Source organism: Hyperolius riggenbachi, chromosome 1 (genome assembly GCF_040937935.1).
Source record: "Hyperolius riggenbachi isolate aHypRig1 chromosome 1, aHypRig1.pri, whole genome shotgun sequence".
Lineage (NCBI taxonomy): Eukaryota > Metazoa > Chordata > Amphibia > Anura > Hyperoliidae > Hyperolius > Hyperolius riggenbachi.
In genome coordinates, this window is record NC_090646.1 from 664016808 (window position 1) to 664043763 (window position 26956).

The 26956-nt window shown below is 46.9% G+C and overlaps 1 protein-coding gene across 4 annotated transcripts in view; it reads right to left on the bottom strand.

Annotated features, from left to right (window-relative positions):
• The window catches only part of LOC137532296 (NACHT, LRR and PYD domains-containing protein 3-like), a 784203-nt gene that overhangs the window by 250311 nt on the left and 506936 nt on the right, over window positions 1-26956 (bottom strand). For all 4 annotated transcript variants that reach the window (XR_011023906.1, XM_068252693.1, XM_068252702.1 and 1 more), the window contains exon 9: window positions 19277-19441. Coding sequence is in view for 3 of the 4 variants with exons in the window: in XM_068252693.1 (XP_068108794.1) it covers window positions 19277-19441 (165 nt within the window). In the remaining variant the exon portion in view is untranslated. The remainder of the gene's footprint in view (window positions 1-19276; window positions 19442-26956) is intronic.

Here is a 26956-nt window from a genome sequence, read left to right on the forward strand (position 1 = left end):
GAATCATACACAGGTAATCAAACAACAACAATATACAATAGTCCTAGTCTTGTGTGAAATCCCTGGTTTCTTTCCAGATCAAAGCACACCGGATACTAGTCTAAGGTCTAAGCGCTAACACGAAGTATTCATGACAGCAGACAGTTTGCGAATGGCGAACGAAGGCTTATGAAGCAGAGGAAGGCTCTAAGCCGTGCCCATCTCGGAACAGCCAATCCGAGCGGTGAGAGTCACCTCTGACGTCAGCCGACCAGCAGGTCAGCTGACGCGCCATCTCCCAGCATAAAGGTCCTGTCTCCACGCGAGACAGCGACCCTATGAGCTGATGACAATACCTTTCCCGGTGTGCTAGACGCCGACGAAACGGATGAGGTCTGGGAAGAGGGAACAAAGGCGGCTGCAGGTACACCCTGCGTGTCCCCAGCGGCCATTCCTACAGATGTTACAGTACCCCCCCTTCTAGGCGTGGACTCCGGACACGATCCTCCTGGCCTATCAGGATGCAAACTGTGAAACTCCTCTCTGACTTCCTCCGCATGCATGCGAGAAGCTGGTACCCAAGATCTCTCCTCTGCCCCATACCCTCTCCAGTGGACCAGGTACTGTATGGAGTTACACACCACCCGAGAATCCAATATCTGCTCTATCTCGTACTCTGGCTCTCCATCAATCACCCCCGAGGGGGGGGGGGGTGAGGAATCCACATGCACAGCAGGTTTCAAGAGGGATACATGGAACGTTCTAACACCTCTGAAGCTGGGTGGGAGTGAAACAACATAAGTGACACTGTTGACCCTCTTGGACACAGGATATGGCCCTATAAATTTGAGACCTAATTTAGCAGAGGGCTGCTTTAAACTCAAGTGTCTAGTAGAGATCCACACTAAATCTCCCCGGAACAAACTCCCACTCCGCGGAACGTCTCTTGTCTGCCTGTTTTTTCTGGGTGGTAAAGGCCTTTTTCAAATTCCTTTTTACTCTCCCCCAGATCTCTTTTAAAGTTTCCTGCCATTCCTCCAAGGCTGGGAGTGGTGATGACACCACCGGCAATGGAGAGAATTTCGGTGATCTCCCCGTTACCACCTGAAAAGGGGAGAAACCCGAGGAAGCACTTTTCAAATTATTGTGGGCAAATTCTGCAAAAGGCAAGAATTTGACCCAATCCATCTGAGCATCAGCCACGTAACACCTTAAAGAGACTCTGTAACAAAATGTTCAGCCTTAGTTCTTCTATCCTATAAGTTATTTTGCCTGTTCTAATATGGTCTGTTTTACTGCAGCCTTTCCTAATTGCACAGTGGCTGTGTTATCTCTGTTATATGATCTAATCTGTTTTCTTCTGTCGGGTTAAGGCTGGAATGTGTGGAATGTGCAGGGCTGCTTGTGATTGGATAGAAGCGATACACACCCTCTGCAGGCCTACTGCAGGCTCTGTATGACTCACACACTCTGCTTATGTGAGCCTATCACAAGCTGGTTAGTTTGTTTGTAAACACTGCCTAAAACTGTTAATTACAAGCCAGGATTGCAGCAGAGAGTGTCAGAAACAGCACAGAGTGGCCCAGGAGAACATAATGAATAGAATGGTATGCTTTTTGCTGTAAAAATTTTAGAGTACAGATTCTCTTTAAGAACTGCTCTAGTGACTGGTTGACTCTTTCGGTCTGCCCGTTCGTCTGTGGGTGGTAGCCGGAGGAAAATGATAGGTTCATTCCCATGTGATGGCAGAAGGCCTTCCAAAACCTGGACACGAACTGGACTCCCCTATCTGACACCACATTCTCAGGAATCCCATGTAGTCTAAAGATGTGGTGGATGAAGAGTTCCACCAGTTCCTGTGCAGTGGGGAGTCCATCCAGTGGGATAAAGTGGGCCATCTTACTGAACCTATCGACTACCACCCATATGACTGTTTTACCCTCAGATCTGGGCAGTTCACCCACAAAATCCATGGACACATGGGTCCATGGTTGCTCAGGCACCGGAAGTGACTGTAGGGTACCTACAGGAGCTGTAGGGTACCTACAGGAGCCCGTCTGGATGCCTTACTTCTGGCACACACAGAGCAATTCCCAACGAACTCCTTACAATCAGATACTATTGAGGGCCACCATATACAACGGTCTAACAACTCCTGAGTGCGAGCAATCCCAGGGTGACCAGCAGTCTTATAGGTATGGAAAACATGAAGAATTTTTAATCTGAACTGTAAAGGTACAAACAGAACCCCCTCTGGTTTCCCTTCCAGTACCTCCTGCTGGAATGGGCTTAACGTAGATACCCATTCCTCCCAGGTATCTATCTCAGGGTGTTCAGAGGATGGCTCATTGGTCCCCTCCACTTGAAGTTCGGTAGCGGCTATGTTAACTTTCTCCAAACAATGATGATGACAATACGGAGACCAGCTCAACAACTGCATGGAACTCCAGTCAATCTGAGGAGAATGTTTTTTAAGCCACGGCATACCCAAAATGACAGTGGAGGTGGACATCTTGAGGACCAGAACCTGAATTAGTTCCTTATGCAGGGCCCCTAATTGACATGATAATACAGGTGTCTGGGTAATGGACTGTTTAAAGAAAACCTGTATTGAAAATTAAAAGTCAAAATAAGCATACACAAGTCATACTTACCTTCCATGTAGTCTACTCCTCAGTGTCTTTCTCCTGTCCCGCATCCTGTTTGTTCACTGTGATCAAGGTAATTTTCCGTCCTCCATTTTGAAAATGGCCATTACCCATAACAGCTTCCTGGTCAGCACACAGTTAAACTGTAACATCGCCCACTTGAGCCATAGGGAAACATGGACATTACCTGGTACGTCAGTTTTCCTCTCAGCTATAACTGACAGCAACTGATATATTTCAGATCTGACAAAATATTGTCAGAACTGGAAGGGATAATTGTCAGAAGAAAATGGTGAGCTTCTGAGAGGAACTGATGGTAAGGTAACTATGTAATGTTCATTTGAAGTTACCTCATGTGTTTATTTTAAATAATTTTACTCAGTACAGGTTCTCTTTAAGGGGCAATGGGGAATCATCCACTGCTGTAATCTGAACCTGTCGTCCCACAGGAGTCAAAGGAAAACCAAACTTAATAGCAAAATCATAAGCCATAACATTAACAGCCGAACCCGAGTCTATAAAGGCCTGAGTGGGGTGAACCTGCCCCTCCCAGGAAATGGAACATGGGAGCAAAAGACGTTTATTGGTTAGAGGTAAGACTGGATCGCCTAGGCTAGTACCTCCAGCTACTCCTAGGCGATAGAGTTTTCCGCCTTCTTGGGACAGGTAAACACCATGTGCCCTTTCTCAGCACAATACAAAAATAACTTCTCGTTACGTCTCCTGTTTTTTTCGACCTCCATGAGTTTGGCTTGTCCTATCTGCATTGGCTCATCACGAGGTGGAGAAGACGGCACAGGAGCCGTGAAAGTACTAGAAGCAAATCTGCCTAGAACTTTCCCCCGAGTCTGTCTCTGATAGCAAACTCGCCTGTCAATCTTAATAGCCAGTAAAATGGCTTCATCCACTGATTTAGGTTCGGGGTGTCCCAACATTAAATCGGCTACTGCATCGGATAACTACGATAAAAAGCAATCTAGAAGTGCATACTGCCCTCTCCTGGCTGACACTGCCCATCTCCAAAACTCAGCTACGTAAGTCTCGACAGGATTATGCCCCTGCCTGAGGGTCTTTAATTTCCTTTCTGCGGTCATTGCCAAATCGGGATCATTGTATATAACTGCCATTGCCTTTTATTATTATTATTATTTATTTATAAAGCGCCAACATATTCCGTGGCGCTGTACAATGTAAGAAAACAAACAAGGGATACATAATGATACAGACAATGATATACATCAAATATGGACACTGATACAAGATACAGCATTGCTGATTACAATTTGATTTAACATGACGACTAAAATGTATAAATGTCTAACAGTGTGCAAGCAATTAAATTAATAACAGTCCATGACACAAAAGGGTGCCTTAAAGAAATCATCAACTGAGGCAAAGCCTCATGCCCCTGGGGAAGACTGTAGGCCCAAGACTGCGAATCACCAGATAATAATGTCTTAATAAATGTCACTCTCTGACCTTCTGATCCTGACGAGACTGGCCGTAGCTCGAAATATGATAAACAACGGTGTTTAAAATTTCGAAAATCAGACCGATGCCCCGAGAATTTTTCAGGAGGGGGCACCCTAGGCTCAATCGCACAAGGGGATGACACTTGTGCATTAGGGTCTATGAGACGGTTAACTGACTCAACTAGCTGATCTATCTGAGTCTGCTGTGTGTTAACCGTTTTGATAAGTTCATTAAGAGTGGTGGCCAAAACATCGACCCGATTGCACAGTGTCTCCATATTTTTTCTGGTCTGCTGTTCTGTAATGATTGGTGTAGCAACACAGACGTCTGATTATTGAGTGATCTGCAGTATCACCAATAATGCAGACACTATACCTGATTATGTGGTGATCTGCAGAATCACCAATAATGCAAGTATAGCTCACAAGGTATTGAGTGATAGTGATTGGTGCAACAGTAAACAATAAAAGCTAGAGCCTCCCAGAGGAGCTGGGAGGCCTGGCAACACTGTACTTTAATAGTTTGAATGAACCTTACCAGAGGGGCTAGTAAGGTACTATCCGTACAGGTAATGGCTACGATAAGCAAGACCTTACCAGAGGAGCTGGCAAGATCCTATAAGAAAGTACTGAGTGCTCACCAGAGGAGCTGGTGGGCACTAACTGAGATCAACGCTAGCCCTCACCAGAGGAGCTGGTGGGTACTAGCTACAACTGAACGGAATAGTTTGGCAAGACCTTACCAGTGAAGCTGGTAAGGTACTATTAGTGATAAGTGACTGTATAGTTTCACAAGACCTTACCAGAGGAGCTGGTAAGGTACTATCAGTGATAAGTGACTGTATAGTTTGACAAGACCTTACCAGCGGAGCTGGCAAGGTACTATCAGACACGGTAACTGTATAGTTTGTCAAGACCTTACCAGAGGAGCTGGTAAGGTACTATCAGTAACAAGTGTCACCTCACCAGAGGAGCTGGTGGGCATACAATAACACCTCACCAGTGGCAAGGGCCCACTGGTGAGAGGGGAGGTCAGACAGGCAAGGTTCGGCAACAGAGAGGCAGTATCAGTACAGAAATGATAGGCAGGAGAATAATAGGTAATCAGGCAGAGGTTCAACAAGGGTCAGATAGGCAGAAGTACAGAATCAGTAAGCAAATGCGAGGTCCCAGAATAGACAGAATCATACACAGGTAATCAAATAACAACAATATACAATAGTCCTAGTCTTGTGTGAAATTCCTGGTTTCCTCCCAGATCAAAGCACACCGGATACTAGTCTAAGGTCTGAGCGCTAACATGAAGTATTCATGACAGCAGACAGTTTGCAAATGGCGAACGAAGGCTTATAAAGCAGAGGAAGGCTCTAAGCCACGCCCATCTCGGAACAGCCAATCCGAGCGGCGAGAGTCACCTCTGACGCCAGCTGACCGGCAGGTCAGCTGACGCGCCATCTCCCAGCATAAAAGTCCTGTCTCCGCGCGCGAGACAGCGACCCTATGAACAGATGACAATACCGTTCCTGGCGTGCTAGACGCCGACGGAACGGATGAGGTCTGGGAAGAGGGAACAAAGGCGGCTGCGGGTACTCCCTGCGTGTCCCCAGCCGCCATTCCTACAGATGGGGCTAAAACGGGGGAGTATAAAAATAGCGCCCTTAGTCCGGGAGGATGAGGGACCATGGACATACGGTTTTTGCATCCCACAGTCCCTAGAGTTTAAAGGTCCAAATAGATCTTGCATAATGAGAAGGGGAACCGTGACAGTAAAATTTGGGGTTCCCATGACTCCTAAAGCTCAGGTAGTCAGTCTGCCAGTGACTACCCAGGAAACCCACCTACTGTCATGTGATACACATCAAGTTGTAAAAAGTGTCCCTTTTCAGTTAAATCAACTGAGGGCGACTCCAGTTATCATGGAGGCCCAGTTACAATTGATCACTTGGCAGATTAACTTCGAAGAGTGGGTAATATCTACCCTAACTGCAGCACTGTCACTGCCACCCTGGTACAGGCTTTTATGTCATGGGCACATTCCACAGGGAATAGTGTAGCCAGAAGAACGGTCCCGGGATCTAGCAGATACAATCTTGGGAGGCATAAGAGCTGAGATGGGGGTAGCAAACAGTGTAGACATAGAAGGTATAACAGAGGTCATTCAACAATTAGGCACCAATAATGTTTGTATGGTAGGTATTTTAGGTATGCATATGTTTTGCGTTTGATTGATTGCTGAGTGTGTATTTGAGCTACATAAGCGGTGCACATAAGGTGATAAGTCATTCAGATGCAGCCCATGTGGTGAGCGCTGGCTTTATTTTCTGCTGTCCATATTGAATGTTACACATTTCTGCTTAGCTGCTACCAGGGTTATGATATATGCTTTTAACTTAGGTCAGATAGTGTAGGCCATCTGCTCCAGAGAATTACCTCAATGTTGGTGCAGATGTCCAGTAAATTGTATTTTGCATGCAAACTATGATCGAAGCTAAACTTTCTCCATAAACCAGTATTGCATTGTTTGGATGCGGGGCGTGCATTTTAGTCCAGGAGGAGCGGTGCACGCCACAGCGATTAACCATTCAACTGCAGTATTAGGTCAGGGATGCGCAGCCTTTTATCCATTTTTGGTTTCAACAATTAGGCACATTGGGACAACAGAATGTGGGTACCCAACATCATCTGAACTTGGTCTTGGAACAGTTAACACACAACACATATAAAGTTCCGGGGTACACTCAAGGCACATTCTAATAATTTTTCAGAAGATGATTGCACATGCTAGGGGTACTGCATGGGAAACAGCATGCCTGTCAATGCAGACTGAGTTAACAGCAGATTTTAAGATAATGGCGCCAGGGCTGTGGAGTCGGTACAAAAATCCCCCGACTCCGACTCCTCAGTTTAGGATTCCACCGACTCCGACTCCTCGACTCCGACTCCTCTAATTTGCATATTACAATCTTGTTGATTGAAAGTATGTAACATGAAATTCGTCTCTTAACTGCCAACGCTTAGGAATTTTAAAAGACAACTGAAGTGAGAAGGCTATGGAGACTGCCATATTTATTCCCTTTAGTCATAGACTAAAACTAGTCCTTGGTAAGAGTACTTTTAAAAGGTACAGGCTGGAACAAAGAACATCTTTCAGGCCCTAGGCATTGTGACTGTGGGTACATGTAAGAGTGATGTGCAGGTACTCTGCAGGGGAATGAGGAGATTCTTCCTCTATTACACATTCTTCATGCACAATCTGAACCAGGTTTATGGGTGATAGACAACACCTCTGTGTTCAATGTGCACAGCATTCTCAGTGGATTCCCTGCAGCTCTGTGGGGAGTGCATGTGTAGAGTATAGTACTACTGTGTAACAAAGTAAACCTGAGACAGATGAAATTAAAGTTTTATACATACCTGGGGCTTCCTCCAGCCCCCTTCAGGCTAATCAGTCCCTCGCTGTCCTCCTCCACCACCTGGATTTTATGCTATGAGTCCAGGTACTTGAGCCAGTCGGGCGTAGTGCGCATGCACATACTCCGCCGCCGGGAGCGTACTACACCTGCGCAGCACTATTGCGCAGGTGCAGAACGCTCCTGGCTGTGGAAGCGGCATGCGGCCGGACTGCACTGACTGGCTGAATTACCAGGACTCATAGTAGAAGATCCAGGTGGTGGAGGACAGCGAGGGACTGATTAGCCTGAAGGGGGCTGGAGGAAGCCCCAGGTATGTATAAAACTTTTATTTTCATCCTTCTCAGGTACCATTTAATTCGTAGTCACCAAACCAAATTTTAACAACATATCAAATTATTTGATTTCATGAGCAAAGAGAGTGCATCCATTTGCATAAATCAGAATAAACGCAGAATTATTTCCATCTCATTGACCATCTCTATTAGTGACACGGCTACACATCAGGCTTTATACTTACAGCATAGACATTATTTAGTATATATAAGAGATTCCTGTGTACACATCATATATACAGTCACAATCAGATGTGTATATCTGAAAAATACAGGGACTGCTTTATTGAAGCAGCACAAGTAACTAATTTTGATTGGTTTATTTCATTTTTGTGGACTACGCACAGCTATTACTGTAAGTATACATTATTTATGATGACTATTATCTAAGAAATAGAACATTTTATCATATTTTCTATTTTAACTACAGTTTAAATTCATTAGGAGTCGGAGTCGGTGCATTTTTTCCTGACTCCGACTCCAGGCACCCAAAATTGCTCCGTCTCCGTCTCCACGACTCAGACTCCACAGCCCTGAATGGCGCAAGCCTTTTTAAAAGGTAAAGCTCCTTTACAGCTGAGACTTGACAAGGAGCGATTTATCGATTTTCCGGGGGAAGGATGCTATGTTTTTCTGCGTTTTTCTTTTGATGTAATGAGGGAAGTCAGAGTCACGGGTCAGATTTGTGGTTTGCTCCTGGCCTTATACGGGATAAAAATGTAATAAAAATTGTTGATAAATTGAATGGCCACTATGGTGATGTGTTTTTATTTTTCACACTTCTGCAGGTGACAGTATATGTCTTTTCGGAGGCAGGAGATGTGATCATACACCAGAACCTGTCCACAGGTAGTGAACAAGGCAATTTTCCTTTTGGGCCTTTGATGAGAGTGGTAGCCGTGACCAGGATCGTTGTCCATACAGAGGGATCCACAACAGCAGAGGGAAAAGGATCCACCCTTTTAATCTGAAGAGATTAAGGAAGGTACCAGGTAAAGGGGGCGAAGCAGGTAGAAACACCCCGAACAAAGAGGGTGAAACAGGTGTAAAATCCCTGAAAAGTGGCTTGCCACAGCCTGAAGAGTTTGGCTTGGCAGGATTCTGAGGAAGCACCTCTATCTGTAAAAGACTTTCATCAGTGTGATAGTGACAGTACACCTAGCCCCCCCCCCTCCCTGATAGAAGAGAGTGCTAGGATACAACTAGTTTGCCTGCACTAGAGAATGGAAGCCAATTTGAACCTTGGACGGCAGTCCTCTCATCGCAGAAGGATTGTTTGGACTGTGGCCCATTCTTTTATATTCTGGGCTCAAAGAAGGGCTAGTGACAGTGAATATGGGGAACATCTTGCTTTATCTAAGGACAATTTTTCTGTCTATTGGTATGGTATAAGGGGAATGCGATGGGAAAGTTTGTTTGAGGATTTTCTTATTTATTGCAGGTTTTTTCTTTTTCAGATATTTTTATTTGTCATTTGGGGGGAAATGATGTGGGAAATTCTAACACTGTTGTTCTATTACGCCGTATGAGGTATGATGTTATGCGCATTCATAATATTATACCTGAATGTGTTCTGGTCTTTTCTGAAATAATTCCTAGACGGTTGTGGGTTTCCCCCCAGAATAATTTTAGGTTCCACATTAAAAGGCGTATTAATAGGGTGTTATCCAGATTTTTACCATCTATTGGGGGATTTATCAATAGACACCATACGCTTGAAGGTTTTAACCCTAGCTCATTTCGCTCAGATCGGGTACACTTATCTGATTTGGGGCTGGATATTTTTAATGCCAATTTACAATCAATGATTGCATCAGCCACAAAGAGGGGTGGGTTTCAGTATTAGTGTTAGGCCCTAGTGTTTGGGTAGTGTCATGTTAAAGGTTAGTTTAGTTTTAAACCAATTTAGGGGATAATGTTACAATAGTACAAGAGTAGTTTAGATTTCAATCCTAAAAGCCTGAATTGAAAAATTAATAAAATCATTAATTATCTCCAATTTGAAAACCTATGGTTAGCTTCGGTAAATAATGTGATCCAGAGGAGGGAGCTGTCATAGGCATATTATTGATTAGGTATTGAATAACATTCTTTACCTCATAGGTTATTGATTAAATCCAGGATTGATTGATTGATTAAACCCCTCCCTCAAACAGCCATTGCTCATATTCTTCAATATTCATATATGTCGCTTTATACTGTGTATTTGTATGTGTAATTTGCTACAATGTGCTGTAATCCGTTCAGCTCTGTTCCTGGGATGTTGAATGTTCCAGCTCTGTTCGAGTGATGTAAGTCAGCGGTGAAGGTCAGCAGCATAGACGCTGTTAAGAGGAAGGCTGCAAGGACAGCTTTACCCAGAGCATACATTACAGGATTGAGTTTGGTTGATTGCATCATAGTTAATTATGTTAAATATGTACACCCATAACACACCTTCTAATAATTATGCACACCTCTACTAACCAATAAACCCTCCCTAAAAATGAATAAACATTAATTGTACGTCATGTACCGTAATCTATAAAAAGTAAGGACTACGTCTGAATAAACACTTGTTAATTATGAATCTATGAGAGATGGTGTCTGTGTCTCTATGATTCCAGGTTTCTAATGCATGCTTAGAAACAGGTTAACATTAATTTGGATCACCTGGATAAATCCATCAAAGCAGTGTTCCCCACTATATCAACCTAATAAACAGTAGAACAATAGTGTAGTGATAGTGAAGGTGTTAATCACTGAACAGCTTTAGGGCCTGTTCATACTTGTTGCGTTTGTAGAACGCGTATAAATTCAAAGAAACGCAAGTTGAAAAACGCATGCGTTTTTCTTGCGTTTGAATGCGTTTTCTACTGCGTTTTGCACAAACACGTGACCCAGGGGAAAAAAAAGAATTATGGGAACCGCAGAGGAAAACGGACGCTAAAAACGCAATAGTACGCGTTTTTGATACGCGTCCATAGACTTTCATTGCGTCCGTTTCTATGCGTATCGCACAGAACTGCGTGCAGCAATGCGGATGAGAAACGTATGCGTCTCATACGCATACATGTGAACTAGCCCATTCAAAAGCATTAGGAGCCGTTTCTATGCGTTTTTGGTACCAGTACGCGTTCCCTGAAAACGGCTAGGAACGCATATAGTCTGAACAGGCCCTTAGGTTTATCACTGTATACAGCACTTGCTAGGCCAGCAACACTGAAGCAAGTCTCTCAGTGAGCAGTCACAAGTGAGGATGAGAATTCTCATCATGGCACCCCTCCTTATATACAGGTAGGGATGATCGGAACCAGCAAATTCCGTTCCGCCGGAAATCACGGATTACGTCAGTGATAAATTCCGTCACTATGAAAATTCTGCCGGATTTGTATTAAATTCCGCGGAATTCCGGATTCCGTCGGAAATTTTTAAAAAATCTCCCTCCTCCTCCTCGGACTTGCAGTTTTTCAAAAGCCAGCTTACATACCATGGCTGGGATTTGAACCCAGGTCTCAGTGTGTAGTAAGTTTCTGAATTACCCCCTGGACCACCAACCACACTACATGCTAAAGCCAGCCTAGCATGTACCATTATGATCAATCCAATAAAAAAGTAGCATGCTTAAGGATTTGTACTTTTTCAAAAGCCAGCTTACATACCTTGGCCCGGAATTGAACCCAGGTCTCAGTGTGTAGTAGGTATCTGACTTACCCCCTAGACCACCAACCACACTACATGCTAAAGCCAGCCTAGCATGTACCATTATGATCAATCCAATAGAAAAAGTAGCATGCTTAAGGATTTGTACTTTTTCAAAAGCCAGCTTACATACCTTGGCCGGGAATTGAACCCAGGTCTCAGTGTGTAGTAGGTATCTGACTTACCCCCTAGACCACCAACCACACTACATGCTAAAGCCAGCCTAGCATGTACCAATAGGATCAATCCAATAGAAAAAGTAGCATGCTTAAGGATTTGTACTTTTTCAAAAGCCATCTTACATACTTTGGCCGAGAATTGAACCCAGGCTGGGCTGGGAATTTAACCCAGGTCTCAGTGTGTAGTAGGTATCTGACTTACCTCCTATACCACCAACCACGCTACATGCTGAAGTCAGCCTAGCATGTACCATTATGATCAATCAAAGAGAAAAATGAGCTCTGTCTCTCTCTCTCTCTCTCTAGGACTTGATGCCATTGAACTGAATTTTCATCTTAAAACCATCAACGGATACCGGCAGATTTTCACAGGCATTTTCGGAATTCCGCCAGATTGAAAAAGCAATTCCGTTCTGACCAAATGGAACGGAATGACCAATTTCCGCCTAAAAATTCCAGAAAATACAATTACGCAGAAAGCGGTGACCATCCCTACTAGAGAGAGGGAGAGAGAGAGGGAGAGAGAGAGGGAGAGAGAGAGAGATGAATCTACCTGGCTATCTGGGGTTCTCTTCAGACAACTGTTGAACACAAAAGGCAAGGCCGTGCCTGGCTACAAATCCTTAGAGAGAGCTCATTTTTCTCTTAAATTGATCATAATGGTACATGCTAGGCTGGCTTCAGCATGTAGTGTGGTTGGTGGTATAGGGGGTAAGTCAAATACCTCAGATACCTACTACACACTGAGACCTGGGTTCAATTACCCGGCAATGGTATGTAAGCTGGCTTTTGAAAAAGTACAAATCCTTAAGCACGCTACTTTTTCTCTTGGATTGATCATAATGGTACATGCTAGGCTGGCTTTAGCATGTAGTGTGGTTGGTGGTCTAGGGGTTAAGTCAGATACCTACTACACACTGAGACCTGGGTTCAATTCCCGGCCAAGGTATGTAAGCTGGCTTTTGAAAAAGTACAAATCCTTAAACATGCTACTTTTTCTATTGGATTGATCATAATGGTACATGCTAGGCTGGCTTTAGCATGTAGTGTGGTTGGTGGTCTAGGGGGTAAGTCAGATACCTACTACACACTGAGACCTGGGTTCAAATCCCAGCCATGGTATGTAAGCTGGCTTTTGAAAAACTGCAATTCCCTACAAGATGATGGATGACACAAGAGGATGGATGGAGAGGAGGAGGAGGAGGAGGAGGAGGAGGAAGAGAGACAGATTTTGTGCTTTTCCGGAAAATTCCGCGGAAATAAAAAAATTTCCACGGAATTCCGTTTGAGAGGTTTAGCAATTCCGTTCCGAGTGCCGGAATCGGAATTTACCTAATTCTGGCCGGAATCACAGAATTAACAATTCCGTGGAATTCAGCGAGCATCCCTATATACAGGGGGGCTGGCCATGGTTACCTTCTGTGATTGGGTGCTAGGGCTTAGGCTGGGAGCCCTCTGATTGCTTCAATGAAGTCAGGAGGGGCTGGCCAGCATTCCCTTCTGTGATTGGTTGCTAGGGCTTAGGCTGGGAGCCCTCTGATTGGCTCAATGACGTCATCTCCTTAGTTACAGTATTCAGATTCGGATATCCGAGATATCCGACTGGATATCCGGGTTGCGGATAAATATCCGCATAGTGCTATGCGGATTTTCCCCAACTACCCGGAATCCGAATCCGAGTCGGATAGTGGAAAAAGTTTGGTTTATCCAGGTAATCCGGATATCCGGATGAGCACCACTGCTCCCCAGTCACTGCAATGGATGTCACATATACACAGAGCCAGGTGTACTGGAGGCTGCAGTATGGATGTACCCCCAAACCAGCCACAATCCCCCATAATCCCTCCCCCAGTCACTGCAATGGATGTCACATATACAGAGCCGGGTGTACTGGGGGCTGCAGTATGTATGTAACCCCAAACCAGCCACAATCCCCCATAATCCTTCCCCAGTCACTGCAATAAGTATCACATATACACAGAGCCGGGTGTACTGGGGGCTGCAATATGGATGTACCCCCAAACCAGCCACAATCCCCCCATAATCCCTCCCCAGTCACTGCAATGGATGTCACATATACACAGAGCCAGGTGTACTGGGGCTGCAGTATGGATGTACCCCCAAACCAGCCACAATCCCCCCATAATCCCTCCCCAGTCACTGCAATGGATGTCACATATACACAGAGCCAGGTGTACTGGGGGGCTGCAGTATGGATGTACCCCCAAACCAGCCACAATCCCCAATAATCCCTCTCCAGTCACTGCAATGGGTGTCACATATACACAGAGCCAGATGTACTGGGGGGGTGCAGTATGGATGTACCCCCAAACCAGCCACAATCCCCTATAATCCCTCCCCCAGTCACTGCAATGGATGTGACATATACACAGAGCCAGGTGTACTGGAGGCTGCAGTATGGATGTACCCCCAAACCAGCCACAATCCCCCATACTCCCTCCCCAGTCACTGCAATGGGTGTCACATATACACAGAGCCAGGTGTACTGAAGGCTGCAGTATGGATGTACCCCCAAACCAGCCACAATCCCCCATAATCCCTCCCCAGTCACTGCAATGGATGTCACATATACACAGAGCCAGGTGTACTGAAGGCTGCAGTATGGATGTACCCCCAAACCAGCCACAATCCCCCATAATCCCTGCCCAGTCACTGCAATGGGTGTCACATATACACAGAGCCAGATGTACTGGGGGGCTGCAGTATGGATGTACCCCAAACCAGCTACAATCCCCCCATAATCCCTCCCCCAGTCACTGCAATGGATGTCACATATACACAGAGCCAGGTGTACTGGGGGCTGCAGTATGGATGTACCCCAAACCAGCCACAATCCCCCCATAATCCCTCCCCCAGTCACTGCAATGGGTGTCACATATACACAGAGCCAGGTGTACTGGGGCAGCAGTATGGATGTACCCCCAAACTTGACACAATCCCCCCATACTACATCCCCAGTCACTGCAATGGGTGTCACATATACACAGAGCCAGGAGTACTGGGGACTGCAGTATGGATGTACCCCCAAACCAGCCACAATCCCCCATAATCCCTCCCCAGTCACTGCAATGGGTGTCACATATACACAGAGCCAGGTGTACTGGGGCTGCAGTATGGATGTACCCCCAAACCAGCCACAACCCCCATAATCCCCCCCCCCCAGTCACTGCAATGGATGCCACATATATACAGAGCCAGGTGTACTGGAGGCTGCAGTATGGATGTACCCCCAAACCAGCCACAATCCCCCATAATACCTCCCCAGTCACTGCAATGGATGTCACATATACACAGAGCCAGGTGTACTGAAGGCTGCAGTATGGATGTACCCCCAAACCAGCCACAATCCCCCATAATCCCTCCCCAGTCACTGCAATGGGTGGCACATATACACAGAGCCAGGTGTACTGGGGGCAGCGGTATGGATGTACTCCCAAACCAGCCACAATCCCCCCATAATCCCTCCCTAGTCACTGCAATGGATGTCACATATACACAGAGCCTGGTGTACTGGGGCTGCAGTATGGATGTACCCCCAAACCAGCCACAATCCCCCCATAATCCCTCCCCAGTCACTGCAATGGATGTCACATATACACAGATCCAGGTGTACTGGGGCTGCAGTATGGATGTACCCCCAAACCAGCCACAATCCCCCATAATCCCTCCCCAGTCACTGCAATGGGTGTCACATATACACAGAGCCAGGTGTACTGGGGGCTGCAGTATGGATGTACCCCCAAACCAGCCACAATCCCCCATAATCCCTCCCCAGTCACTGCAATGGGTGTCACATATACACAGAGCCAGGTGTACTGGGGCTGCAGTATGGATGTACCCCCAAACCAGCCACAATCCCCCATAATCCCTCCCCAGTCACTGCAATGGGTGTCACATATACACAGAGCCAGGTGTACTGGGGGCTGCAGTATGGATGTACCCCCAAACCAGCCACAATCCCCCATAATCCCTCCCCAGTCACTGCAATGGGTGTCACATATACACAGAGCCAGGTGTACTGAGGGCTGCAGTATGGATGTACCCCAAACCAGCCACAATCCCCTATAATCCCTCCCCAGTCACTGCAATGGATGTCACATATACACAGAGCCAGGTGTACTGGGGCCTGCAGTATGGATGTACCCCCAAACCAGCCACATTCCCCCATAATCCCTCCCCAGTCACTGCAATGGATGTCACATATACACAGAGCCAGGTGTACTGGGGGCTGCAGTATGGATGTACCCCAAACCAGCCACAATCCCCCATAATCCCTCCCCAGTCACTGCAATGGGTGTCACATATACACAGAGCCAGGTGTACTGGGGCCTGCAGTATGGATGTACCCCCAAACCAGCCATAATCCCCCCATAATCCCTCCCCAGTCACTGCAATGGGTGTCATATATACACAGAGCCAGATGTACTGGGGGCTGCAGTATGGATGTACCCCAAACCAGCCACAATCCCCCATAATCCCTCCCCAGTCACTGCAATGGGTGTCACATATACACAGAGCCAGGTGTACTGGGGCCTGCAGTATGGATGTACCCCCAAACCAGCCATAATCCCCCCATAATCCCTCCCCAGTCACTGCAATGGGTGTCATATATACACAGAGCCAGATGTACTGGGGGCTGCAGTATGGATGTACCCCAAACCAGCCACAATCCCCCCATAATCCCTCCCCCAGTCACTGCAATGGGTGTCACATATACACAGAGCCAGGTGTACTGGGGCAGCAGTATGGATGTACCCCCAAACTTGACACAATCCCCCCATACTCCATCCCCAGTCACTGCAATGGGTGTCACATATACACAGAGCCAGGAGTACTGGGGACTGCAGTATGGATGTACCCCCAAACCAGCCACAATCCCCCATAATCCCTCCCCAGTCACTGCAATGGGTGTCACATATACACAGAGCCAGGTGTACTGGGGCTGCAGTATGGATGTACCCCCAAACCAGCCACAACCCCCATAATCCCCCCCCCCAGTCACTGCAATGGATGCCACATATATACAGAGCCAGGTGTACTGGAGGCTGCAGTATGGATGTACCCCCAAACCAGCCACAATCCCCCATAATACCTCCCCAGTCACTGCAATGGATGTCACATATACACAGAGCCAGGTGTACTGAAGGCTGCAGTATGGATGTACCCCCAAACCAGCCACAATCCCCCATAATCCCTCCCCAGTCACTGCAATGGGTGGCACATATACACAGAGCCAGGTGTACTGGGGGCAGCGGTATGGATGTACTCCCAAACCAGCCACAATCCCCCCATAATCCCTCCCTAGTCACTGCAATGGATGTCACATATACACAGAGCCTGGTGTACTGGGGCTGCAGTATGGATGTACCCCCAAACCAGCCACAATCCCCCCATAATCCCTCCCCAGTCACTGCAATGGGTGTCACATATACACAGAGCCAGGTGTACTGGGGGCTGCAGTATGGATGTACCCCCAAACCAGCCACAATCCCCCATAATCCCTCCCCAGTCACTGCAATGGGTGTCACATATACACAGAGCCAGGTGTACTGGGGCCTGCAGTATGGATGTACCCCCAAACCAGCCACAATACCCCCATAATCCCTCCCAGTCACTGCAATGGATGTCACATATACACAGAGCCAGGTGTACTGAGGGCTGCAGTATGGATGTACCCCAAACCAGCCACAATCCCCCATAATCCCTCCCCAGTCACTGCAATGGATGTCACATATACACAGAGCCAGGTGTACTGGGGGCTGCAGTATGGATGTACCCCAAACCAGCCACAATCCGCCATAATCCCTCCCCAGTCACTGCAATGGGTGTCACATATACACAGAGCCAGGTGTACTGGGGTCTGCAGTATGGATGTACCCCCAAACCAGCCACAATGCCCCATAATCCCTCCCCAGTCACTGCAATGGGTGTCACATATACACAGAGCCAGGTGTACTGGGGCCTGCAGTATGGATGTACCCCCAAACCAGCCACAATACCCCCATAATCCCTCCCAGTCACTGCAATGGATGTCACATATACACAGAGCCAGGTGTACTGAGGGCTGCAGTATGGATGTACCCCAAACCAGCCACAATCCCCCATAATCCCTCCCCAGTCACTGCAATGGATGTCACATATACACAGAGCCAGGTGTACTGGGGCCTGCAGTATGGATGTACCCCCAAACCAGCCACAATCCCCCATAATCCCTCCCCAGTCACTGCAATGGATGTCACATATACACAGAGCCAGGTGTACTGGGGGCTGCAGTATGGATGTACCCCAAACCAGCCACAATCCCCCATAATCCCTCCCCAGTCACTGCAATGGGTGTCACATATACACAGAGCCAGGTGTACTGGGGCCTGCAGTATGGATGTACCCCCAAACCAGCCATAATCCCCCCATAATCCCTCCCCAGTCACTGCAATGGGTGTCATATATACACAGAGCCAGATGTACTGGGGCTGCAGTATGGATGTACCCCCAAACCAGCCACAATCCCCCATAATCCCTCCCCAGTCACTGCAATGGATGTCACATATACACAGAGCCAGGTGTACTGGGGGCTGCAGTATGGATGTACCCCAAACCAGCCACAATCCCCCATAATCCCTCCCCAGTCACTGCAATGGGTGTCACATATACACAGAGCCAGGTGTACTGGGGCCTGCAGTATGGATGTACCCCCAAACCAGCCATAATCCCCCCATAATCCCTCCCCAGTCATTGCAATGGGTGTCACATATACACAGAGCCAGGTGTACTGGGGGCTGCAGTATGGATGTACCCCAAACCAGCCACAATCCCCCATAATCCCTCCCCAGTCACTGCAATGGGTGTCACATATACACAGAGCCAGGTGTACTGGGGCTGCAGTATGGATGTACCCCCAAACCAGCCACAACCCCCCCCATAATCCCTCCCCAGTCACTGCAATGGGTGTCACATATACACAGAGCCAGGTGTACTGGGGGCTGCAGTATGGATGTACCCCAAACCAGCCACAATCCCCCATAATCCCTCCCCAGTCACTGCAATGGGTGTCACATATACACAGAGCCAGGTGTACTGGGGCCTGCAGTATGGATGTACCCCCAAACCAGCCATAATCCCCCCATAATCCCTCCCCAGTCATTGCAATGGGTGTCACATATACACAGAGCCAGGTGTACTGGGGGCTGCAGTATGGATGTACCCCAAACCAGCCACAATCCCCCATAATCCCTCCCCAGTCACTGCAATGGGTGTCACATATACACAGAGCCAGGTGTACTGGGGCCTGCAGTATGGATGTACCCCCAAACCAGCCACAATCCCCCATAATCCCTCCCCCAGTCACTGCAATGGATGTCACATATACACAGAGCCAGGTGTACTGGGGGCTGCAGTATGGATGTACCCCCAAACCAGCCATAATCCCCCATAATACCTCCCCAGTCACTGCAATGGATGTCACTATTGGGGAATGTGAGAATGGAAAATGATGATGAAATAAAGGGAAATAATTCTGCTGATCTCTGCTGCAATCAGGGCTGTTATACTCACTATAATTCCTCTATCCGACTTGTTGGCAGAGCCGCCATCAGGACACTGAATTCATCACCCCCCAGACTGTTCCTATACAGGTTCAGCTTCCTCAGAGTCTGGTTATTCCTTATCCCGGATGCCAGGTGGGGGCAGCAACTGGAGGGCAGATAATTATAACTCAAACTGCAGGAGAAGAGAAGAATATTACCAGAAATCTATAAAAACCGCATACAATTTGTATGATTTTTCATCAAATGAATTAAACATAGTTTTCATAACATTTATCATGAATGTATGCTTTTAATCAATACTTAAAATAAAAATGCTGTCATACATATGTCCACAGCTAGAGGGCAGCATAATGTTTTTGCTCATAAGGAATACTGTTTGCTCTGTGTAACACAATCCTATTTTAATTTAACCCACTGTAAATGATATGTGACATATGAATATTCCATTATTACCACTTGCAGGCAGCAGTTGGAACCTCACAGATATTAGTGAACAATGTACAGACATGCTACAGCAAGTACAGGTCACCTCACACAGCAGACTGACTCACACAGGAGGGCACCCATCCCCCACATTGTCAGAATAGGGTAAATGGGATGTATTCTGTCCTATCTATATCAGTGTTACAGGGTGCCTCTGGGCATGCAGGGGTGGGGTGGGGTTACTTATAGGGAAACCCAGGATGCCTCCTATCACCTGTGCAGAATGTGAGGTCTGTTTATTATAATCCAGACTGCAGACACAGAGGAGATGTTACCAGACAATTACAGGAGACTCAATCATGTCCTAAATAAAGGTGTCCCTAAACTGATATCAGGAATGGCAATTAGTCTCTCAGTACGGACGTCCTTGCTTACATGATGCTGTGAAATAGAGCTGAAAACAGCATTTCTGTTACAGGAAACACTTCATATCACTGAGGGAGCTTACATGGATTTCCATATGCTTTTTCACACACCCTGCTAAGTAAATTGTTGTACATAGTGGTGTGTGTGCTGTGTAAGCTATGTGTATGTGTTAGTGCTGGTTCACACTACAAGTGCTTTGCCAATGTGATCCTATAAGAGTTTTTCTAAGTGCATGTGATTTTTAAACCTCTTGCTAATGTTATCTGTGTGTGTTCACTGGAGCAATATCATTTTATAAAAAATTGCACATAGCATTATATTAGCAAGAGCTTATCAAACCACTAGCGCTTAAAAAGCTCTTGCAGTGTGAACCAGGCCTAAGGGTGATCCCACTGGACATTCAACTTTTAAAAACTGATACACTCGGTGCCGGCAGCATTATTCAGTGATTGTGCTTCTGTCAAACATGCCAGAATACTGCAAAACTGTAAGGCCTGGAACCCACTGCAAACCGCAAACGCTAAACGCAACCGCTAGCAATTTGTAACAGCGGTTTGCAAGCGGATTCATGCGCGTTTGCGGTCGCGTTTTGCAACATTGTATTTTTTTGCCCAGCGGGTGCGTAGCGTTTTGCGGTTTGCGGTTTTATCCTGATTGGTCGTGTGAATAATTTTTCATTTTGTTACATTGCGCTGCACCGCAAAACGCTAGCAGAACCGCTCAGTTTAGGTTTTGCTGAGCGTTTCCACTAGCGTTTCAATACTTTACATTGAAGCGCTAGCGCTCCCAAAATGCTGCAGGTCCTGCGTTTGCGTTTCTGAGAAACGCAAACGCTCCTGTGGAAGTTGCCCCATCCATTAACATTAGCACAGCGTTTTGGCAAACTGCTAGCGTATCGCAGTGCTGCCAAAACGCTGCTAAAAGCGCTCCTGTGGGTTCCAGCCCTAAGGCCTCATTCATATTATCAAACACAGATAGCCGTGTGATCGGAATGCAACGCACATGAACACACGCCATCTGTGTTTCAAAGCGTTGCGTGGCTGATCCCATTCACTTGTAGTGTATGGGTCAGCCGGGCGTTTTGTCAGAAAATGCTTGCAGCATGCGTTCGTGCACCACACTGGTCTGGACCGCATGCAGTGTGAACATCAGACAGTGCAGTCTATGCACGTCTGATGTTCATGCATATCTGCCTCCCGTACGAATTGCCAAAATCAGGACAGCAACGCGTGTAATGTGAATGTGGCCATAGTGCCTAAAAATTGCGACAGAAAAAAAAAAGGAAAAATACCCTCTATAAAATTACTCTGTGATTATAATGCTGTTTGGAGATTTGCTCTGTGAGACAAGCCAGTGTGTCCATCATATATAGGGATGAGGCCGGGCCCACACTGGACATTACAATGATCCGCTGACAATGCACAGCAAGGGACACCTGATTTGGGCGGAGCTGGGGCGGAGTTTTGATATTCTTGTCACGTCTGATTTCCATAGAAAGCACTAGTGAGAAAAGATGTTGGCCATCTCTATAGACAACTAGCTGATGACCCGGCGTTGCCCGGGTATGTATTTGGCTGGCGTTGGCTCCACCCACTTTTCCAAACCCTAACACACAAATACTCAATGATCAAGTTTGTGAGCTTTGGGTTCGTTGACATCAATAATTTGTATATAGAAATCAAACAAATCAGATTGGCTGTTTGTGGCTCCGCCCCTCTCCAGCATTTGAACCTTAGTCAAGCAATGACCAACTGTAGCAGGTTTGAGTCATCTGCTCTTAACAGTGCAAAAAGGGCAGAAATTTACAGTGGGTCGCAAAAGTATTCGGCCCCCTTGAAGTTTTCCACATTTTGTCACATTACTGTCACAAACATGAATCAATTTTATTGGAATTCCTCATGAAAGACCAATACAAAGTGGTGTACACGTGAGAAGTGGAACGAAAATCATACATGATTCCAAACATTTTTTTACAAATCAATAACTGCAAAGTGGGGTGTGCGTAATTATTCGGCCCCCTGAGTCAATACTTTGTAGAACCACCTTTAGCTGCAATTACAGCTGCCAGTCTTTTAGGGTATGTCTCTACCAGCTTTGTACATCTAGAGACTGAAATCCTTGCCCATTCTTCTTTGCAGAACAGCTCCAGCTCAGTCAGATTAGATGGACAGCGTTTGTGAACAGCAGTTTTCAGATCTAGCCACAGATTCTCGATTGGATTTAGATCTGGACTTTGACTGGGCCATTCTAACACATGGATATGTTTGGTTTTAAACCATTCCATTGTTGCCCTGGCTTTATGTTTAGGGTCATTGTCCTGCTGGAAGGTGAACCTCCGCCCCAGTCTCAAGTCTTTTGCAGACTCCAAGAGGTTTTCTTCCAAGTTTGCCCTGTATTTGGCTCCATCCATCTTCCTATCAACTCTGACCAGCTTCCCTGTCCCTGCTGAAGAGATGCACCCCCCGAGCATGATGCTGCCACCACCATATTTGACAGTGGGAATGGTGTGTTCAGAGTGATGTGCAGTGTTAGTTTTCCGCCACCCATAGCGTTTTGAATTTTGCCAAAAAGTTCCATTTTGGCCTCATCTGACCAGAGCACCTTCTTCCACATGTTAGCCGTGTCCCCCACATGGCTTGTGGCAAACTGCAAACGGGACTTCTTATGCTTTTCTGTTAACAATGGCTTTCTTCTTGTCACTCTTCCATAAGAGCCAACTTTTTACAGTGCACGGCTAATAGTTGTCCTATTGTAGTGATGGGTGTCTGCACACAGAGAGTGTCTGATTATTGGTGATCTGCAGTATCACCAACAATACAGACGTATACCTGATTATTAATGATCTGCAGAAACACCAATAATACAAGTATGACTAACCTCTGGACACGTAACAAGTGTAAGTGTTTGGGTGCAACAGTAATTTTAATAGTTAGACCAGACCTCACCAGAGGCTGGTGAGGAACTATCAGTACACTATACGTGCACTAGCGTAAGTTCCAGCAGGCTGGAGAGAACAGTAACGAAGAGGCTGAATCTCCCAGGGAGCGGGTGATTCAGATACTACTGCAGGCTCAAGGACACCCGTGGGGCGGGTGACCCAGAATGAACAGCAGTCAAGGAGATACAAAACAACTTTAATGACAGATGCCCTATTATAGCAGGAATTGGGGCTGTGCAACAGCTAGCAAAATGGTTCCACCAGCGGAACTGGTGTAAGCAGTACCTCACCAGTGGCGAGGGCCCACTGGTGAGTAGAGTGACAAGGTACGGCAACAGGAAAATACGTATTGGTATAGAATCGTGAGGCAAGAGAGTAATCGGTAATCAGGCAGAGGTTCAGCAACAGGAAGGTACGTATTGGTATAGAATCGTGAGGCAAGAGAGTAATCAGTAATCAGGCAGAGGTTCAGCGACAGGTAGACAGATGGGCAGAAGTACAAGATCAGAAGACAGATACAAAGTCTGAGTGCTAGCCAGAGTCGTATACAGGAGATCAGTACAGTAATAATATCCTAGCCTGGGTGTGACGTCCTTGGTATCAACACCCTGGATCTAATCTGAACACAATAACAATAACAAGGGTAATATTCCTAACTTGGTGTGAAATCCGTAGCATCAACACCAGGGAATTATCTAAAGTCTGCGCGCTAACACGCAAGTATTCACGACGACAGACAAAGTGGAAATGCAGGCTGGAGGCTTATGAAGCAGAGGAGACCTCACTGGCACGCCCCTCTCTCATCAGCCAATCCTGGGCGCCGTGGGTCTCCCCTGACGTCAGCTGACCGGCCGGTCAGCTGACGCCTCTCCTCCCGGAATAAAGGTCCTGTCTATGCGCGCGCCCGCGCAATACAGCGACCCTATGAACGGCAGAAAGCCCTGTCCTCGGCGTCCTACACGCCGAGGACACGGGCAGGAGCACCGAGACGGCTGCGGCGGCGGAAGCGTTCGCCGCAGCCGATATCCCCCAGGTCTCTTCCGTGGAGGCAGCTGCAGCGCCGGCACCGCTCGCCGCTGCTGCTATTACACCTATGGACAGATTCCCCCACCTGAGCTGTAGATCTCTGCAGCTCGTCCAGAGTCACCATGGGCCTCTTGACTGCATTTATGATCAGCGCTCTCCTTGTTCGTCCTGTGAGTTTAGGTGGACGGCCTTGTCTTGATAGGTTTACAGTTGTGCCATATGCCTTCTATTTCTGAATGATTGCTTGAACAGTGCTCCGTGGGATGTTTAACGCTTTGGAAATCTTTTTGTAGCCTAAGCCTGCTTTAAATTTCTTAATAACTTTATCCCTGACCTATCTGGTGTGTTCTTTGGACTTCATGGTGTTGTTGCTCCCAAGATTCTCTTAGACAACCTCTGAGGCCGTCACAGAGCAGCTGTATTTGTACTGACATTAGATTACACACAGGTGCACTCTATTTAGTCATTAGCACTCATCAAGCAATGTCTATGGGCAACTGACTGCACTCAGACCAAAGGGGGCTGAATAATTACGCACACCCCACTTTGCAGTTATTGATTTGTAAAAAATGTTTGGAATCATGTATGATTTTCGTTCCACTTCTCACGTGTACACCACTTTGTATTGGTCTTTCACATAGAATTCCAATAAAATTGATTCATGTTTGTGGCAGTAATGTGACAAAATGTGGAAAACTTCAAGGGGGCCGAATACTTTTGTAAGCCACTGTAAATATCCCACTTGAAAAACAACAAATTAATTTTGATTGGCTAATATAGGCCCCACCCTCTTCCCTGAACATTAATCAGTTACCCAGTGATCGTCTGGGCAAATTTTGAGAACCCTGCCATTAATAGTGTAAGAATAGCTGCAGTTAATATTTTCCCAGTAATTTTTTTTGGCTCCACCCACTTTTTTGTAACCTGGACACACAGTCAGTAATGACCAATTTTGTGAGCTTTGGGGTCCTTGACATTAATAATTTGTATAAAATGAAACAAATCTGATTGGCTGTGGCTCCGCACCCTTTTTTGATTTGAACTCCAGTGACCCAATGACCAACTGTACCAGGTTTGAGGCTTGTGCCATTAACAGGGCAAGCATGGCAGCAATTTCTATATTCCCCTTAAAAAACAACAGGTGAATTTTGATTAGCTTTTTTAGGCTAAACCCACTTTTCTGAATATTAATCCCAGTCACCCAGTAACCAAATGTGCAAAGTTTGAGAACCCTGCTATTAACAGTGAAGAAGGGCTGCAGTTTACATTTTCCCAGGATAATCTGTTTTGACTACACCCACTTTTTGTAATCTTGACACACAATGACCAAGTTTGTGAACTTTCGGGTTCCTGGCATCAAAATGGTGTGAATGGAAGCATTTTATCCAGCAAAGAAATCTGATTGGCTGTTTGTGGCTCCACCCCTTTAGTGATTTTGAACCCCAGTCACTTAATGACTGGCTGTAGCAGGTTTGAGGCCTCTGCCATAAACAGTGTAAGAATGGCAGCAGTTTCAATATTCCCCTTGAAAATCAATAGGTGAATTTTGATTGGCTGTTGTAGGCTCCACCTACTTTTCTGAACATTAATCCCAGTCACTCAGTGACCAACTGTGTTAAGTTTGAGAACCCTGCCAATAATAGAGTAAGAATGGCTGCAGTTTATATTTTCTCATGTAACTTACAGTCACTCAATGAAATTAAACAAATCTGAAACCCAAACGACCGCAATACACCCATCGGCGGCGGCAGGTGTGGTTAAGCGGCGACCGCGTCACGTGACAGGCTCCGCCACCCTTATGCAGAAACCCGCCAGCCATTCGGAAGCGCCGGCGGGTTACTAGCTGCCCGATCGCCGCATACAAAGCGTATAATACGCTTTGTAATGTATACAAAGCGTATTATACAGGCTGCCTCCTGCTCTGGTGGTCCCAGTGATCAAGGGACCACCAGGGCAGGCTGCAGCCACCCAGGTAAGCACCCAAGTACACTGATCTGCCTCCCCCCTTCCCTCTGATCGCCCACAGCACCCCTCGGACCCCCCCTGCCCACCCCTCAGACCCCTGTTTACACCTAATCACCCCCCTAATCACCCATCAATCACTGTCAACAATCTGTCAACGCTATTTTTTTTGCTTAGGTCCTAAACTGCCCCCTGGGGGCTCCTGATCACCCCCCATACTCTCAGATCCTCCCCAGAACCCCCCTCCTGTTTACTGTATACATCTATTCTCCCCACTAATCACCTGTCAATCACCCCTTGTCACTGCCACCCATCAGATCAGACCCTAACCTGTCTCTTATGGGCATCTGATCACCCGCCCGCACCCTCAGATCGCCTGCAGACCCACCCTCAGATCACCTCCAAAGTGCATTGTTTACATCTGTTCTGCCATCTAATAACCCACTGATCACCCATCAATCACCCCCTGTCATCACCTGTGACTGCTACTCATCAGATCAGACCCCTATCTGCCTCTAGGGCACCCAATCACGCGCCTACACCCTCAGAACACCCTTAGACCCCCTCAGACCTCCCCCCATGTACTGTATACATCTATCCTCCCCTGTAATCACTTGTCAATCACCCGTCAATCACCCCCGTCACTGCCCCCCATTAGATCAGACCCTAACCTGCTTCTTACAGGCATCTGATCACCCACCCACACCATCAGATCGCCCGCAGACCCACCCTCAGATCACCTCCAAAGTGCATTGTTTACATCTGTTCTGCCATCTAATCACCCACTGATCACCCATCAATCACCCCCTGTCACCACCTGTCACTGCTACTCATCAGATCAGACCCCTATCTGCCCCTAGGGCACCCAATCACCCGCCCACACCCTCAGAACACCCTTAGACCCCCCAGACC